The sequence below is a fragment of the Arvicola amphibius genome, chromosome 5 (assembly GCF_903992535.2).
Source record: "Arvicola amphibius chromosome 5, mArvAmp1.2, whole genome shotgun sequence".
Taxonomy (NCBI): domain Eukaryota; kingdom Metazoa; phylum Chordata; class Mammalia; order Rodentia; family Cricetidae; genus Arvicola; species Arvicola amphibius.
In genome coordinates, this window is record NC_052051.1 from 87,250,040 (window position 1) to 87,266,981 (window position 16,942).

At 38.4% G+C, this 16,942-nt stretch overlaps 1 protein-coding gene across 1 annotated transcript in view; it reads right to left on the reverse strand.

The window, feature by feature from the left end:
- Mib1 (MIB E3 ubiquitin protein ligase 1) overlaps positions 1–16,942 on the reverse strand; it is a 121,037-nt gene that overhangs the window by 61,291 nt on the left and 42,804 nt on the right. Inside the window, 3 exon segments of the mRNA XM_038329809.2 lie at positions 10,161–10,268; positions 13,449–13,582; positions 15,265–15,409. Coding sequence (XP_038185737.1) covers positions 10,161–10,268; positions 13,449–13,582; positions 15,265–15,409 — 387 coding nt within the window.

Below are 16,942 nucleotides of genomic sequence, written 5' to 3' on the forward strand. Positions count from 1 at the left end.
GAGAAGACAGAAAGACAAAGTGACACAAAGAGACAGAAAGAGAGTATGAGTGTTAGTTTGTAGTATGTACTCATAAATACAGGTACCCTTAAATGCCAAAAGCATTTTAAAACCCTGGATCAAGAATTACAGACCTGTGAGGCACTCAACGTGGGTGCTGGAAACTGAACTCAGGTTCTCTACAAGAAGAGTATATGCTCTTAACCAGACCCATCCCTCCGACCCCACTATTATAATTTTTACCTTTACATTTAAAAAGGGAACAATCCACTAATACCAACTAAATAAAATAGAGATCATTAATGAGGATGAATTCATTATACTTATGGTTGTTAGAAAACTATTAAGTGAAGCCAGACATAGTGTTACACACCTATAATCCTAGCACTAAGGAAGCTAAGGCAGGGGGGCTACAATTTCAAGGCCAGTATGGACTATATAGTGAGCTCCAGGATAGCCTTGGGTTAAACAGTGAGTGAGACTCTGTCTTAAGATAGACAAGAAAGAAGGCAGGCAGGCAGGCAGGCAGAGAGGGAGGGAAGAGAGAGAATAAGGAAGAGAAAGAAAGAAAAGAGGAAACACACACACACAAAACAAAACAACAACAACAAAAACACCACAAACCGGAGCATGTTATGCAGGCCCTATCAACAGTTTATGTAAAAACAAACACTAAAAGTTTTAAATGCTGGTATATGAATGACACTATAAAGAACAAAACATTTTAAAAAATTAAAGATTATAGAACACACATACATACTACAATTACACTTGTTTCTTTGTTTGTCTTTTAAATTGTCTTCTGAATTATTCTGAATAACGCTTGCAGCATGACTGGTCCCTATGCTATCCACATAAGGTTCTATGGAGACTCTGTGAAGGGTCCTTAAACCTAACACCTAACACTACACCCTTTCTCTCCCGTCCTCTCTCCTTTCAATGTATAAACTCTTATTCCTATTGCAGCTGCCCTATCTTGCCTAAGAAAACCACAGCCCATAGAGTCAGTAAAAACTGCCCCACAGACCTGCTTGTATCTGCTTCCTCTCTAAGTACCTTTAAGTGTCCATCAGAATCCACAGCTATTATTCTTGAAATGATTTACCCATCTATTTTCTCTCCTCCAACTAACTGGGGCCTGACTCATTACCACAGCTCACCTTGTCTCCATTTCATTCTTAAGCCAGACACAGAGGTTTCTGCACAGCAATGTTGCTGTCTCTCTGTGACACGGATTCCCGCTGCCCTTCTGCTTGATTCGTCTTTATCTCAAGGTGGCTAAAGAAGACACTGTCTTTAATCTACTCAGTATTTGTTACTGCTACAATTTGAAAATGATTTGTTAGTATAAAAGTGCTGGAAGACTGGTCCCCACGTTAGGAGTAGTAAGAGCACTAAGAGGTGGTGAATCTGTAAGACAGGAACCTAAAGGGCCCTGAAAAGATGAGTACAGGCCTCACAGCAGCAGGTTAACTCCTGCAAAGTCTCGTTCCTGCAGGCCATCTTGAGTCTCTCTAAATACACTACTTCTCCATCATTGAACAAATGTCATAGTATGATTGAGCATCTTTTAGGTATATGCCCTGGTATTGCTGGGTCCTGAGATAGCCAGAACCTGGAAACAACCTAGATGTCCCTCAATGGAGGAATGGATAGAGGTGTGGCATATTTACACATTGGAGTACTACTCAGCAGTAAAAAAACAATGACATCTTGAAATGTGTATGCAAATGGATGGAACTAGAAAAAACCATCCTGAGTGAGGTAACAGAGACCCAGAAAGATGAAGATGGTATGTGCTCACTCGTAAGTAGATATTAGCTGTAAAGCAAAGAATATTGAGCCTAGAGAATCTGGGTAAGAAGGTGAACACCAAGAAAAACATACATAGATCCACCTGGAGATGGGAAATAGACAGGATCGCCCGACAAGACTGGGAGCATGGTGGTGGGGAAAGTAGGAAGGGCAGAAGGGAAAGATGAGGGGAGAAAGGGAGGGGGGAGGAGAACTTGAGGGAATGGGATAGTCAAGAAGGAGGAAGGACAGAAATGAGAGCAAGGAAAGAGATATTTTGATTGAAGGAGCCATTTTGGGGTTAGCAAGAAAAGTGGCACTAGAGAAATTCCCAGGAATCCACAAAGATGACCCCAGCTAAGACCCTAAACAACAGAGGAGAGGGTGTCCAAGTATCTTAAATATCACCATAGAACCTTCATCCAGCAACTGAGGGAAACAGAAGCAGAGACCTGCATCGGAGCACTAGACTGATGAAGAATGCGAGGAGTGAGAATATGAGCAAAGAGGTCAAGACTATGATGGGGACATCCACAAAAACAGCCTACCTGAGCTAATGGTAGACTTCAGCCAGACAGGGAAGAAAACAGCATAGGTCCAAACTAGTCCCTCTGAATGTGAGTTGTATGGTTGGGACAGACTGTGCGTCCACTGGCAGTGGCAGCAGGATTTATCCCCACTGCTCGTATTGGCTTTTTGGATCCTATTCTCTTTGGATGGATACCTTGCTCAGTCTAGATATAGTAGTGCCTTAGACTTCCCGAAAACAATGTGCCTTACCCTCCCTGAGGAGTGGATGGGAGTGGGGTGGATGGGTAGGTAGAAGGAAGGGAGAGAGTGGGAACTGGGATTGATATGTAAAATGAAAAAAGGTAGTTTTCTTTTTAAAAAATTATTTAAAATAAAACAAAACTTCTCCATCACTCTCCTTCCTGTCTACTAATGGGGAACCTCCTTCAGCCAATGGCCTTTGAGAGGCTGGACCAGGTTGTCTGTGGCCTTGGGTACTAAAAAGGCTCAGGTCCATCTGTTCTCTTTCTCTCTCTGCTCACCACACTTGGGTTGAATTCCATTCCTGTTCCCCGTTGTGATGTGTGATTTCTCCTTTGTGGGATTCCTTCACTCATGTTCCCCTTCAGTCTACAGTTGACATTCCAAGTCTTTCAGTTTTTAATGGTGATGGGGTTTCTAGTAACAACTTCAATTATGCTGGGAACAAATATCTGAAGCCATTTTAACGGTGATAATTTGAGTCCTGCCTGGTATTTAACAGAAAGATCCTTTTACAATGATCAATCCTGAAACCACTTACCTATTCCTTTTCCACTTTTACCATTTTATTTTGCTGCTTTCATTAATGAAATAAGCAGAATTGGACAGAAGAAACAACTGGGTTTTTTGTTTGTCTCGTTTTGTCTTTTGGTGTTTTTGTGTACTGGTCTGTTTTTTGGAGACAGGGTTTCTCTGTGTTGCCCTGGAAATCCTAGACCAGGCTGTCCTTGAACTCAAAAGATTCACCTGCCTGTGCCGCCTAAATGCTGGGATTGCTGGGATTAAAGGCGTGTGCACCCGCTGCCGCCACCACCCAGCTAATTAACATGTTTTAAGAAACAAAAAAAAAAAACCCAAAACCCTGTATTGTCTATTTCTGCTGGTTGAAATTTTTAGTGAGAATACATACAAGTGATACAAAGTATCATGCTAAAATCATGATTTGTTTTCCTTACTCCATGCTCCAATCTTTTAAAATATTATCAGACAAGGAAATGAAAACAAGTTTACTTGCTACACTGCAATGATACCAGTGGGCTGTAACAGAAGAATGACTTGTCAGGAAACTGAATCTTTTACAATGAAATGTTCTACCCAGTATAATTTTAGAATCAAAAATATCATTTAAATTTTGCCTTTATGGGGTGGGAGGTAGCTCCACTAGTAAGTACTTGTCGTACATACAAACATGAATATGAGGAAAGGAGGGAGGGAACAGATGGAAGGAGGAAGGGGAAAATTGGGGTCTATGATAAAGCCTCATATTGCTCCCATTACTTAATTCTCAACTCAAGTAGTCTTCCTAAACCTTAGTAAAATCAACCTGTTTCCTGATAACCTAAGAACGTTTGTATAGTATCTGAAAAAAGGGCATTCATTCAAACCTCCACAGCTTTATACTTTATCAGTGAGGGGGGGAAAAAACACTCCTGAATCCCTGAAGAGACCCAAAATTTGTTCCCATCTGAACACACACACATTCTCACAGGCCATGATGCCTTAACCTGTACATTAAGGAGGAAATAGAAAGCCATCTTGTGTTCAGTCTGCCATGTCTGGACAAAGCCAACTTTCCAAAATAGTTTTCTGAGCTTTCCCTAAATCAAAGAAACAGGAAGTGTTGTTCTTTAAAAAAAAAAAAAAAAAAAATGCTACGGAGTCCCAGGCAGCAGCTGTAGACAAGCAGCAAATGCTATAAAGTCCCAAATGGTGGTAGCAGGCCATGTGGCGGCAGACAGCAGGCCCTGCGAGCAGCCAGTCCCAGGCAGAGAAGGCTGCCGGTCTTAGAGAGGTGGCCTGAGCAGTGGTGGCGGCCCATGTGGTGGCAGGCAGTGGGCTCTGGGAGCAGCCAGTCCCAGTCAGAGACGGCTGCCGGTCCCCGAGCAGTGGCTGGTCCCAGGCAGGGAGACACATGGCGGGCGGGCGAGCAGAAGACAGAGACATGGGTAGACTTGACTTACAGAGTGAGGTTGAATATTTATTCAAGGGAATTATGAAGGGGGAAGGGAGAAGGGAGAGGGGGGGGGAGAGGGAGAGGGGAAGGGGGAAGGGGAGGGGGAGGGAGAGGGGGAGAAGAGAAGAGGGGGGGTAAACAGAGAAGTGGGGAGAGAGGCAGAGGCGAAGCTGCCTCTCCAAGAGGAAGGGGGGGGGGAGCGAGCTCAGGCCGGAAGCTGAAGATCAGCCTGCCTCAGCAGATGGGGGGAGTGGGCATGGCTTGTCTCTTAAAGGGACAGGGACCAAAACCATAACAGGAAGGAAATATGATAAACTGTCTATCCCCAGCCCAAGAACCGTTAATGTGAATTCTTATGGGGAATAAAAAGAAAATAAAAATGGATGAATTTTGTGTCTATCTTGAACTATAAGTTGCATTTATATTTTAATTAAAATTTTAAAGTTTTTCTGCCAACATTTGGGAAACTGGATTTTGTGCTATCTTGTTTTGAATAATAAGCATCCTTTTATTTGTTAACTGCCATTACAAAAACTGACTATATTAGTAAAAATACAATTTGTCTTGAATTGATGTCAAAGGCAACACTCTTCAAAAGTTAAGTAAAATCATGTGTGGCATCAGTAGCAAAAACGCTGAGTTTTATGTTTTTACCATTTTGATGTTCTGAACAATTTAATGAAGAAACATAAGGAAAAAATATTATCCTTATTTCCAAGACTATAAACATGTAATTATTTAGATTTAAAAACAAAACAGAACACTAAATACTGACAGTGTCTGCAGAACCTCCCTACCTCCCTCCCCTCTAAATCAACAGTTGGACAAGGATCAGGAAAGACATGAAGAGTCCACTCAGTGTTCTGACAAAGAACAGATGGGAAAACACAAATACAGCTTTATCTGGGAAAAACTAACATGATGCCTCCGTGACCCAACTTCACTTCAAGACTTGCTAAAGTTGTTTCTGTCCACTTTGTTACAGTCTGATTAAGACTCAAATCTTACCCTTCTCAGAGACTCAAAAAAACTCTTATTAAATTTAACCTGGCATAGAAATATCACTTTTCACAGTTTCTATAAATTACATGAATCTGCAATAACTTATAAAACAATGAGTACAGCACAAGTCCCCAGAGTCTCACTGTTCTAGCTAAAAGGCAATCTCCAAACTGAACGCTATTTACAAACACCCAAACTACAATACACACCTCAAGCTCCAATCTGCTTACTGTACTGACCGTTTTGTATCTGAATTCAATTAAGCAGGGGGAAAACTTACTGATGAAAGCAAAGTCAATGTTATTCCAAACTCCTCAGATACACCCTATTCTGTAGGCCATCTCCCACAGGCAAGTAGACACACAAATACAGAATGGTCCCATATTGCCAGGAAAGACAGAGGCTTTTATTGGTTTTAATTAAACAAAAAAAAATGTAGTTTCAGACTCCTGTTTCTTTAGCTCTCTGATTTCAAAAGGGCACTAGTATTTCACTAGCTGTTACTACTTTGGATTCTGGAGTCATTAAATTTAAAATGATATAATTCAGTTCAATTTCACTCCACTCCCCTAAATCCAACCAAAACAATAACAAAATAAAATTAATTGCCCTCCATTTAAAAAAACACTAAAATTAACAAGTCTTCTTGTAAAGACAAAATATATATATAATATATATTATAATATATATTATATATAATTTAAATTAACCCATAATTCTTGACCATGTTTAGCCACATGGTTTGGTACCTTTCCTCAGTAAGGCATTGTTTTTTTTTTTTTTTTTTTTTTTGTTTGTTGGTTTTTTTTTTTGTTTTTTTGTTTTTTTGTTTTTCGAGACAGGGTTTCTCTGTGGCTTTGGAGCCTGTCCTGGAACTAGCTCTTGTAGACCAGGCTGGTCTCGAACTCACAGAGATCCGCCTGCCTCTGCCTCCCGAGTGCTGGGATTAAAGGCGTGCGCCACCACCGCCCGGCTCAGTAAGGCATTCTTATCTTGCTTCCTCTGCATTTGGCTGATGACTGCATCTCTGCCCTTTCGTCTTCCCAGAATCTCCTGTCGGATCTCCCCATCTATATTTCCTGCCTGGCCAATCAGCATTTTATTAAACCAATATGAGTGACAAATCTTTACAGTGTACAAGAGCATTATCCCACAGCATTTCTTCTTTCTTTTCAAAACAAAACCCCTGCATCTAATCTCCTTTGTTTAGCTTTTTTTTCTTACCACTATCCACAACAATTTGTGACCAACACACTAAACAAGGACAAACACCCATAATTCATTTTCTGGGAATGTGGGTGTGGTTTTCTAGGCTACTTCCTGCTGTTGGGAGCACTGGTTAATCTTATGGGGACCCAAAGAAATATTAGAATTATGGTCAAATCCTGACTGGAGTATTTTGTGAGGCTTGATAATCTTAACCAGCAGAACTGAAGTTGTTTTGGATGCAGAAATCAGAAGAAACTACAACAGAGGTGCTCTGAAACGGATCATCTGGGCCATCTGTTCCCACTGAAGATTTTTCAGTGGGTCTTGCTCGATCAAACCTCATTTCTCCTAACCAAGAATGAATCCACAGCCTCTCATTTTCCATGGAAGCAACAGCCAAACCTCTTCTCCAAAGTAACATATCTTTTGACTTAAATTATGAAGTCCAAGTGTTTTCAAAATATATGTCTTTTATCAGCTGTTCCTCCTTCCTCAGTTGTCTTCCTCAAAAACAACACAATAACATACAGTATCCAGATTCTCTGTGTATTTTCTATCTTGATTTGGCTTTTTTTTTTTTACTCTGTTTCTTTTAATTTTTTTCTTTTTTTTTTTTTTTTTTTTTTTTTTTTTTTTTTTTTGGTTTTTTTGGTTTTTTGAGACAGGGTTTCTCTGCAGCTTTAGAGCCTGTCCTGGAGCTAGCTCTTGTAGACCAGGCTGGTCTCGAACTCACAGAGATCCGCCTGCCTCTGCCTCCTGAGTGCTGTGTTTTCTTTTTTTCTTGAGACAGAGTTTCTCTGTGTAGCTTTGGCTGTCCTGGATCTCAGTCTGTAGACCAGCATGGCCTCAAACTTATAGAGATACATCTGCCTGTGCTTCCCAAATGCTAGGATTAAAGGTATGCACCACTACTCCTAGCTACTCTACTTCTTTTTCTTTTTTAAAGACTTTCTTTGTCCTTTTTTTTCTGTCCCAAGACTATGTATATTTTTAAATACACTGTAAACTGTTGATAGGTAGTTTTTTTCTGAATTATCTTTATTGTATATCTCTATCTTTTTCTGCCCACAAGAGTATTTAATCTGCTAAGAGACATGACTAGGATTAAAACTGCAGCTTTGGCAACTGGCCCCACCCCATTCCTTAACTTTTTGAAAGTCTAGCTTCATAGTGGAGGCACTGGTATTTAAGTGTTTGGTGGCAGGGCCTCTTAAAAGATCTGCAAGATTTTTGCTGCTAATGCTGAGCCAAGAGGCCTCTCTTAAAGGAGTCATGCTTCTGCTGGCCATCAGTAAATAGAGCCTATGAAAGTAAGACGTTCCAAGAAGCTAAGCTTGACTCTGTTTGTGTCTTTCTAGAATCTCCCCTCCCCCCCCTTTATAAAAAGCTTTCTCAGACTTTATGTGGAAATTCTTGCCAAATGTTTGGGGTGTCATTTGTAGACAGAAGTTTCTGTCCCACCCTGGTCCCCTCAGTTCTCCATTCCAAAGAAGAAATACACAGAGGTTTTATATTAATTATAAACTTGTTTGACCTCTTAGCTCAGACTTATTGTTAACTAGCTCTTACAATTTAAATTAACCCATAATTCTTGTCCATTTTAGCCATCTGTGGTTTGATACCTTTTCTCAATAAGGCATTCTCATATATATATATATATATATTATATATATACGATATATATATATATATATATAGTGTGCTGTGTGTGTATCTGCCTCAGACTTCCAAGTGATGAAATTACAGATATGTGCCACCATACCTGACAAAATAATTACACACAACTGGATTCCTAAATTCACCATCAAGAAAAATGTCAACTTTGGGGGCTGGAGAGATGGCTCAGAGGTTAAGAGCACTGCCTGCTCTTCCAAAGGTCCTGAGTTCAATTCCCAGCAACCACATGGTGGCTCACACCATCTGTAATGGGGTCTGGTGCCCTCTTCTGGCGTGCAGGCATACACACAGACAGAATATTGTATATATAATAAATAAACAAATAAATAAATATTTTTTAAAAAAGAAAAATGTCAACTTTGATATTACTACAAATGAAAAATCCAGGTTAGTATATCCCATGTCATAATAAAAATCACAGTAAAAATAACTCATATAATTGACATCTTCTTCAACATTAATTTGAATATTAAGCACCTGGGTTTGGGAGAGATGGCTCCGTAGTTAGAGCATGTATACCTTACAAATGATCAGGTTAAATCCCAGTACCTTATTGGCAACTCAGAACACCTATAACTCACCTCAAAAGGGATCTGATACCACCTTCTGACTCCAAAGATACCTGTATTCACATGTACAAGCATGAATGTACGTGTACACAACACCTTGCACCAGCAAATGTACACTGACAGGACATATAAGCACAAACATATATGCACATCAACACACAAACATATGCATTCCTTGTCCTCCCACCAGGAAAAAAAAGATTAAAAATTAAAATTCATTCAAACTCTTTCCATGGGCAACAGAAAATTCCAACATGAAACATGAACTATTTAGTGGTAAAATACCATAAGCTCTTTAGGTGTCCAGTAAGATAATCAGAGAAAAAGAATAAAAGTAAAGAACATAAGATCTGGAGACTTTCTTTCTAAAGGATATATCAATAAAAGAGAGAGAGAGAGAGAGAGAGAGAGAGAGAGAGAGAGAGAGAGAGAGAGAGAGAGAGAGAGAGAGAGAGAGAGAGAGAGAGAGACTGAGACTTTAGCAACTGAAATATTTAAAGAAAGAGCTTGGAGGACAGAACTACTACTACTACATGCCCTGCCTGGTCTAAACTAGAATAAACACAATCCTGATATCCATGGGGAGAGGCAGCTGTTTAGCTGGTTGTTTGGTTTGTTGCTATTGTTTTGTTTGTAATGTTACAGTTAAGAAAACAAGCTAATATTCCTACTTTATATACAGAACCGATGTCCCAGTTGAAACTCCTATGACAGTATCTGTTGTCCTTTTATAATACACATAAAGTTAAGCATATACACTTGCAGGGATAAAAATGTACTGTAAACACTTCAAAATAAAATAAAGAGGCTAAGCAAATGACAATTAAATTGTAAGAAAAAAGGATCTCTGAGTTCTAGATAAGAAAGACCTTGATCCCAAGGGTATACATGCCCCTAATACAATTCTAATGGGAATTGTGGACAAGCTCGGCAGTGCTCCAAACAACACTTCTACCCTAGTAGAAGGAAATAATGTCTGAAATACTGAGGAAACATTAAAAAGATAGAGAGAGGAATGGAGAGGAAAAGAGAGAAAGAGAGAAAGAAAAGAAAGCCTTTATCACTTCTCAATTTTTCATTTGACTCTGGACAACACTAGGCGAATTTCAAGAATGAGATTCCATCTTATGTAGAATTATCTCTAGAATGTTTACTTAAGCTGTTTCCAAGCTTAGTGTACATACCTCTGCTTCTACATCTACATTTTGTTTCAAAAGTAACTTCAAAATATCAACATGTCCATTTTGACTAGCAGCCTGCATAGCTGTGTGGCCAGCACACTGCCCATTCACCTAAAAAAAAAGGGGGGGGGGGGGGGATAGTCAACAAACATCACAAAAATCAGAAATAGCCAATATATACCAATTTTTCCACCATGTATAGTATATGGTTCTTTGAGAATAATCTGACATTAAAATGTCACAAACATAGATCACCAGCATTATTTAAAGATGCAAGTGGAGGCCACAGGCCCAGATCATGATGTCTTCCTCACTGTTCATCGCCTTATTTTTTATTGACCAGTTCCACCTAAAGCACGAGCGCCAGCAAGCCCAGGGATTCTTCCTTCCTCTTCCTCTACAGTTACTGTGATTACAAAGTATGCCACCATGCCAGCTTGCTGCTTACATGTAGGTGCTGAGGATCAAACAGATTCACCACGGCTTGAACAACAGGTACTTTACAGACTCAGCCATTCTGCCCCGTTCATCTTTACTTTTTCTATTTTAAAAAGGTTTAATTAACTTGAATAATTAACTCCCAAATAAAAGTTACGCTACAATTAGCCTGAGTAAGAAATGATAGCATAAACACAACATAGGACTTAACTTGTCTGCATTATCAGAAGCATGCAACAGTCTAGAAAACTTTGAAGATCAATTACATCTTTGTAAAGAAAACAATAGTAACTATTAATACATCACAAAATAAATGTACAGTGTAAGTTTACTGACATACATTTTCTGTATGAACTCAAATGACTATGCTTAAAAGAACTTTTGACAGAAGTAAAACAACTTTGCTTTAAATTTTTGGTATAAATAACATTATTAAAAGTAACTTAAGATCAAGTACATTTATTAATTCTCTAATAAAAGACAGACAGGTTGGAGAGATGGCTCAGAGATTAAGAACACTGGCTGCTCTTCCAGAAATCCTGAGTTCAATTTCCAGCAACAACATGGTGGTACACAGCCATCTATAATGGATCTGGTGCCCTTTTCTGGCCTTCAGGCAGAACACTGAATACATACTAAAATCTCCTGAGTAAATTGGGAGCATGGGGTCCTTGGGGGAGAGTTGAAAGGAAGAGGGGAGAGAAAGGGGGGAGCAGAGAAAAATGTAGAGCTCAATAAAAATCAATATAAAAAAAGAAAGAAAAATAAAACAGAAAATGATATTAAGAAAACAAAGAGCTGTTCTTTGACAAAATAAAAAATAGACAAACTCTGTAACTTGACTAAAAGGGAAAAAACGCAAATAAAACTGGAGATGAAAAAAAACATTATAACCAACAGCATGGAGAATCAAAGGATCACTGAGATCCTTATACAGCCACAATGAACAAACTCATGGATATATGCATCCCTATCAACACTGAATTTTCAGAAAATAGAAAACTTGGATAGAAAGTAACATGTAAGATGTAATCAGTAGCAACCGCCCAAAGACTTGTTTTGTTCAACTGTACCTCTCGAGGAAGAACTAATGCCAGTTCTCTTCAATTATTATTCCAAACTCTATCAAGCAAGTATTATCTTGATATAAAAACTAGACAAGGACACACACACAAAACAAAACTAGAGGCAAATATCTTTGATAAACATTAATACAAAACCCTTTAAAAGATTATTCATCACAATTGTGTAGTTCATGCAAAAATGCAAAAGTACTTCAACATCTGCAATCAATAAAGATGATTATACCACTCAACAAATGAAGGACAAAGAAATAACATGAACATCTCAATGAATGCAAAAAAGTACTTGATAAATCTCTTCATGATACAAACTGAACAAACTGAATATAGCTGGAATATACTTCAATATAATGAAGGTAACATGCGGTAAACAGCGGCTAACAGGCTAAATGAGAAAGCTCTTAGATTTGGAACAAGGCAAGGATAGTCACTTTGACCATGCATTTATTCAACCTGGCACTGGCAGTCACAGAGCAATCAAACAAGAGAAAAAACAAAGGGCATCTATGTACGATTAAAATAAACCCAGAGACAGAAATTGGTGTTCAAAATGAATATCAGAAAACCAAAAGAGCCAGTCACTGGCAAAATGACGATCCTGTCTCCAGGAATCTCAGAGTGAGACTCAGACTGAGAGCTGTCTCCTCCCGTCTTATACTCCTCTCCAGTGCTGGGATTAAAGGCGTGCACCATTACCACCCTGTTTTTAGAGCAAACTAGTGTGGCTACTGGGATGAAAGGTGTGTGTCACTTCAGCCTGGCCTGTAAGGCTGATTAGTGCTGCTGTTTTACTCTCTGATCTTCAGGCAAGCTTTATTTTTTAGAATACAAATGAAATATCACACTACACATCTAAACTGGAAGAATAGACCAAACTTTCATTGCAGGTGACATGATTTCTATACAGAAAACCAGAAAGCCAGCCATTCCTGTTATCCCAGAATCACAGAGACCATCCAAGGTTACGATGCAAGATCCTTTCTAAAAACCCAAGAGAGGGCGGAGGAAAGGAAGTTAAGTACAAAGGGGAAAAAAGGAAGAGAAAAACAGAAGGACAGCGGGCTATCCATGAAGAACCCCTCAAAACATTACTTGAGTTAATAAATGTCATTAACAAATGGCATATCTCAATAGCAAGCCATCTGAAATAGGAAACTTTCATCCCAGTTACAACTGGAACCCAAAAAGTAACTAAGAGTAAATCTGACAAAGAGGTCAAAGATTTCTAAACTGCTGAGGAAAGAAACTAAAGAAAACACATAAATACAGAAAGACATGCAAACTTCATGTATTACAAGAATAGTAAAAACATCCAAAGTCCCAAAGTGAGCTACAATGTGTCCCAGTGACAATTCCTGACAAAAGCAAAAAACTAAAAAATTCTAAAAGCTTTTTGGAAACACATACACGCGTCTTGAACAGAAAGAACAAGGCAGAGAATATTATAGTACTCTGACTTCAAGATATACTCAAAACTATAATAACTGAAACAAAAACAGATACAAAGAACAAACAACTCCTGCATCAGCTGATTTTTTTGCAGTGGAAGCTGAGGATAAGATACATACTGGAGAAAAGAGTATGTATGTTCAATAGCATACTCTTTTAACATACTCTAAAAATACTGCCCATCCACATGAAGAATAATAACAGGTTCATACTTCTTATCAACTCCAAGAGTCAATTCTAAATGGCTTGAAAACTTCAGCCTTTATTAAATTATTAAACTACGATTTTTGCTATCTCTCAAAAGTTGTTTTGAAATGCTCACATCCACATCTGGTCTTTTCAGCAAATCCTCCACTTTAGCCACGTCCCCATTGGCAGCAGCCTTAACCAGTTCTTCATTGAGGTCACCAGATTCTTGGGTTTCAAATAATTTCTTCAGAAGCTGTGAGAGTCTTTCTGCAAAGCACAAAACAAACTGCTAGTAGAGGAACCAGATTCCTAAACACTTTTCCTGTTTTACTATTTTACTGTGTACAGACTACCCATGAAGTAATAAGCCTTAATACCAATACATTATATTCAAACCAATAAATATTCTATAATCATGTATTTCAAGTTGTATATGCAGAAAAAGTGAAGAGTGACAGACTAAAACAATTTGATATTTAAAGTCATACTAATGATACTATATAAACAAAACACACTAGCATGGGGATCCTACAATGATACAATGTCTTAATTCTACAGTTCAGATCATAAAACACTACAGGCCTTACTAAACTTAAGAGTGCAACAGTTATGATTTAGAAACAATGTCACCTCTATAGTGTCCTGGAATATACATTAGGAGCAAATCAATTTTCAGCGGAAAATGAACATATAAATGTGCTCTGTCAAGTGCTACTTGACTGCCCTAAAGAGTAGAATTAACACAGGATACCAAGTTCTTCCCTTAATTTTTGGGAGTCATTACTCAAAAGCAGAAAAATCAAAAATTGGGGTAAGAGAAAAATCAAAAGATATGCCAAGTCCAATTATTTGAGAGTAGGTATTAACTATTCTTTACTTTTTATTTTATATGTAACCAAGTTAGCTGCATTAGCCTCAAAACAGAAATCAACACTGCTTAATTTAAGCCATCTGTACACTAGCAATTTGCAACAAGAACACAAAAGAGAGAAAGAAAGCAGCACAAAAATAAAATCTTAAATCATTCTTTCTTTTTAGATACAGGGTCTCACCCTGCCCAGGCTAACCTCAAACTCAGATCCTCTGGCCTCCCCCATCAAATATGACTACAGGGTAGCACAACCATATCTACTAACCTACTGTTTCCTTTCGTACATTCCACTTACTATTATGGCTCTGTCTCCCTTACTAGACGGCAAGAGTAGACATACAGTAACTTAGAAAATGTTGCGGAATAAACCTGACAAGCACACAAAGTTGGGCATTTGAAGGAATGTTAAGAATGAGTTTAGCCAAGAACTCAGCAAGTTCACATTTTACCAGTTCCTGAAGTTATGGCAGGTATAGTGACTTATTAAATGCTAAGAAGAAAAAATATAATTGATAAATAAAAACACACAGGAGGAAAAACTTCTGCTAGCAATAATGTTGAAAATAAAAAGCTAAGAAAGAAAAGATTTTAAGAAAGAGAAGAATTTTTAGCAGAAAATGCAAGTTCTGACTAGAGATAAGAACTGAGCTTCAAGTGTCTCAGGTCTGCTACAGAGAAGCCTGACATGCCCCAGAAAAATTACCAATTCATGAGCTTTTCCAGAGAGTATTTCAGCAAGAATGACAGTTAACCAGTGCACTAAAAAGAGAGAAAGGGGAGAGAAGGGTGGAAAGGAAAGGAAAGAGGAAGGAGGTAAGGAAAGAAAAGTTTACAAAGTACGCCACATTCAAGTGAATCTATACTATGGAAGAAAGCCATACAAGACTACCAGTGTTATGAGAACTATTTTTGCTGTTGTTTGTTTGTTTCTCAAGTCAGAGTTTCCCTATGTAGCACTTGCTGTAGCACTAGCTCTGTAGACCAGGTGGCTTCAAACTCAAGAGATCTACCTGAATGTATGCCACCAGGCCTGGTCTGAGAACTGGGTATTATCTTTAAGGAGCAAGATAAAACATACCACCAGATGCATTGCTAATGGCAGATCCTGCAGAAGCCACCTTGGAAACTGCTGCAGGATTGTATGTCCAAGAAGTTCCACAAACTTCCACTTTTAAATCACTGTCTGAATAAATCTGTTGTACTCGGCCAACTTTACCTAAAGTCTTAAAAGAAAATAAAAAAAAGATTTATTATTAAATTCTATCACCATCATTTGTATTTTAAAGTGTTGATTTTACTTGTTCCTAATTTTAAAAAATTTACATAACCATATTCAAATGAATATTAGTTACAAAATTAGTTGTATCTTTCAAAAACATCTGAATAATGAGTTGGAAAGCTTAGCTATTAACAGCACCTGCTCTTGCAGGTTTTTATTTCCAGTACCCACATGGTAGCTCACAACCAATTCTAAATCTAGTTTCAAGAGATTGAATACCCTCCTCTGGCCTCTGCAGGCACCAGCATACATGTGGTACATATACACGCATGCAGGCAAAACACGCATACATATAAAATATTAATTATCCGACGATAAAATTTTAAAGTAACAACTTCAAAAGAGGAGTGAAGAATAATATGTGTATTAAATAGAGTAAGACGGTCAGCCAGGCACAGATATCAGTAGCAGCCTGACTTTTCACCAGATGTTAAACCCTGTTCTAAGACCTTTACATGTACAGGTACACAATCCGGAAACAAGCACTTCCATTGGCTCCACTTGAAACTCAGATACAAAAGCCATTCTTTTTTTTTTTTTTTTTTTTTGGTTTTTCGAGACAGGGTTTCACTGTAGTTTTAGAGCCTGTCCTGGAACTAGATCTTGTAGACCAGGCTGGCCTCGAACTCGCAGAGATCCTTCAATCCCAGCACTTGGGAGGCAAAAGCCATTCTTTTAACATTACAGAATCACAACAGCTGAAAATTAGTAAGACTAGAACAACAGCCAACTACTTCCTAACAGAAATAAAGTTAACCTTGTATACTGTTGTCTTGTTTGACTTTTCTACCTTCTTGAAACAAGTCCCACCATTTCTAGATGACAGGCTTGTCTTTTTGCCCATTCTTTCTCTTTCACATATATAGATATACATATATACTATGCATATTTAATGAATACTACATAAAAATGTTTTAGTTTCTTTTTCTTCCCCACTTTGATTTTTATTAGGGGAAGCAGTGAACAAAAGTAAATAACAGCATGCTGAATTTTCAAGTACTCTCCAACAGCTAAAAATAATTATCAGCTCATGGCCAATCATTCCTCTCTATACAATCTCCATTCCCAGACTGCATCAGCATATACATACAAAACATACATTACTAAGAGACAACAGATCTTCTACTATTATCTACCCACCCGACACTATCAATAATTCTGTATCATAAAACATAAAATATTGATATTTAAATTCCTGTCATATAAATAAGTTTAGTTTGTTTAAAATGAAGACCCAAAGTTCATGAGCTAGAGAGAAGGCTTGGCAGTTAAGAACACATACTGTTCTTGTTGAGTAACTAGGTTTGGTTACAAGCACCAACCCCCCCCACACACACAAACACACAAAATCTGAATAACGGACTGGAGAGATAGCTTAGCCATAAGAGCACATGCTCTTGCTCTAGTTCCAGGAGATCTGATGCCTTCTTCTGTATGCTGGGGACACTCACAGTCATACACACACACAGATCCAGAC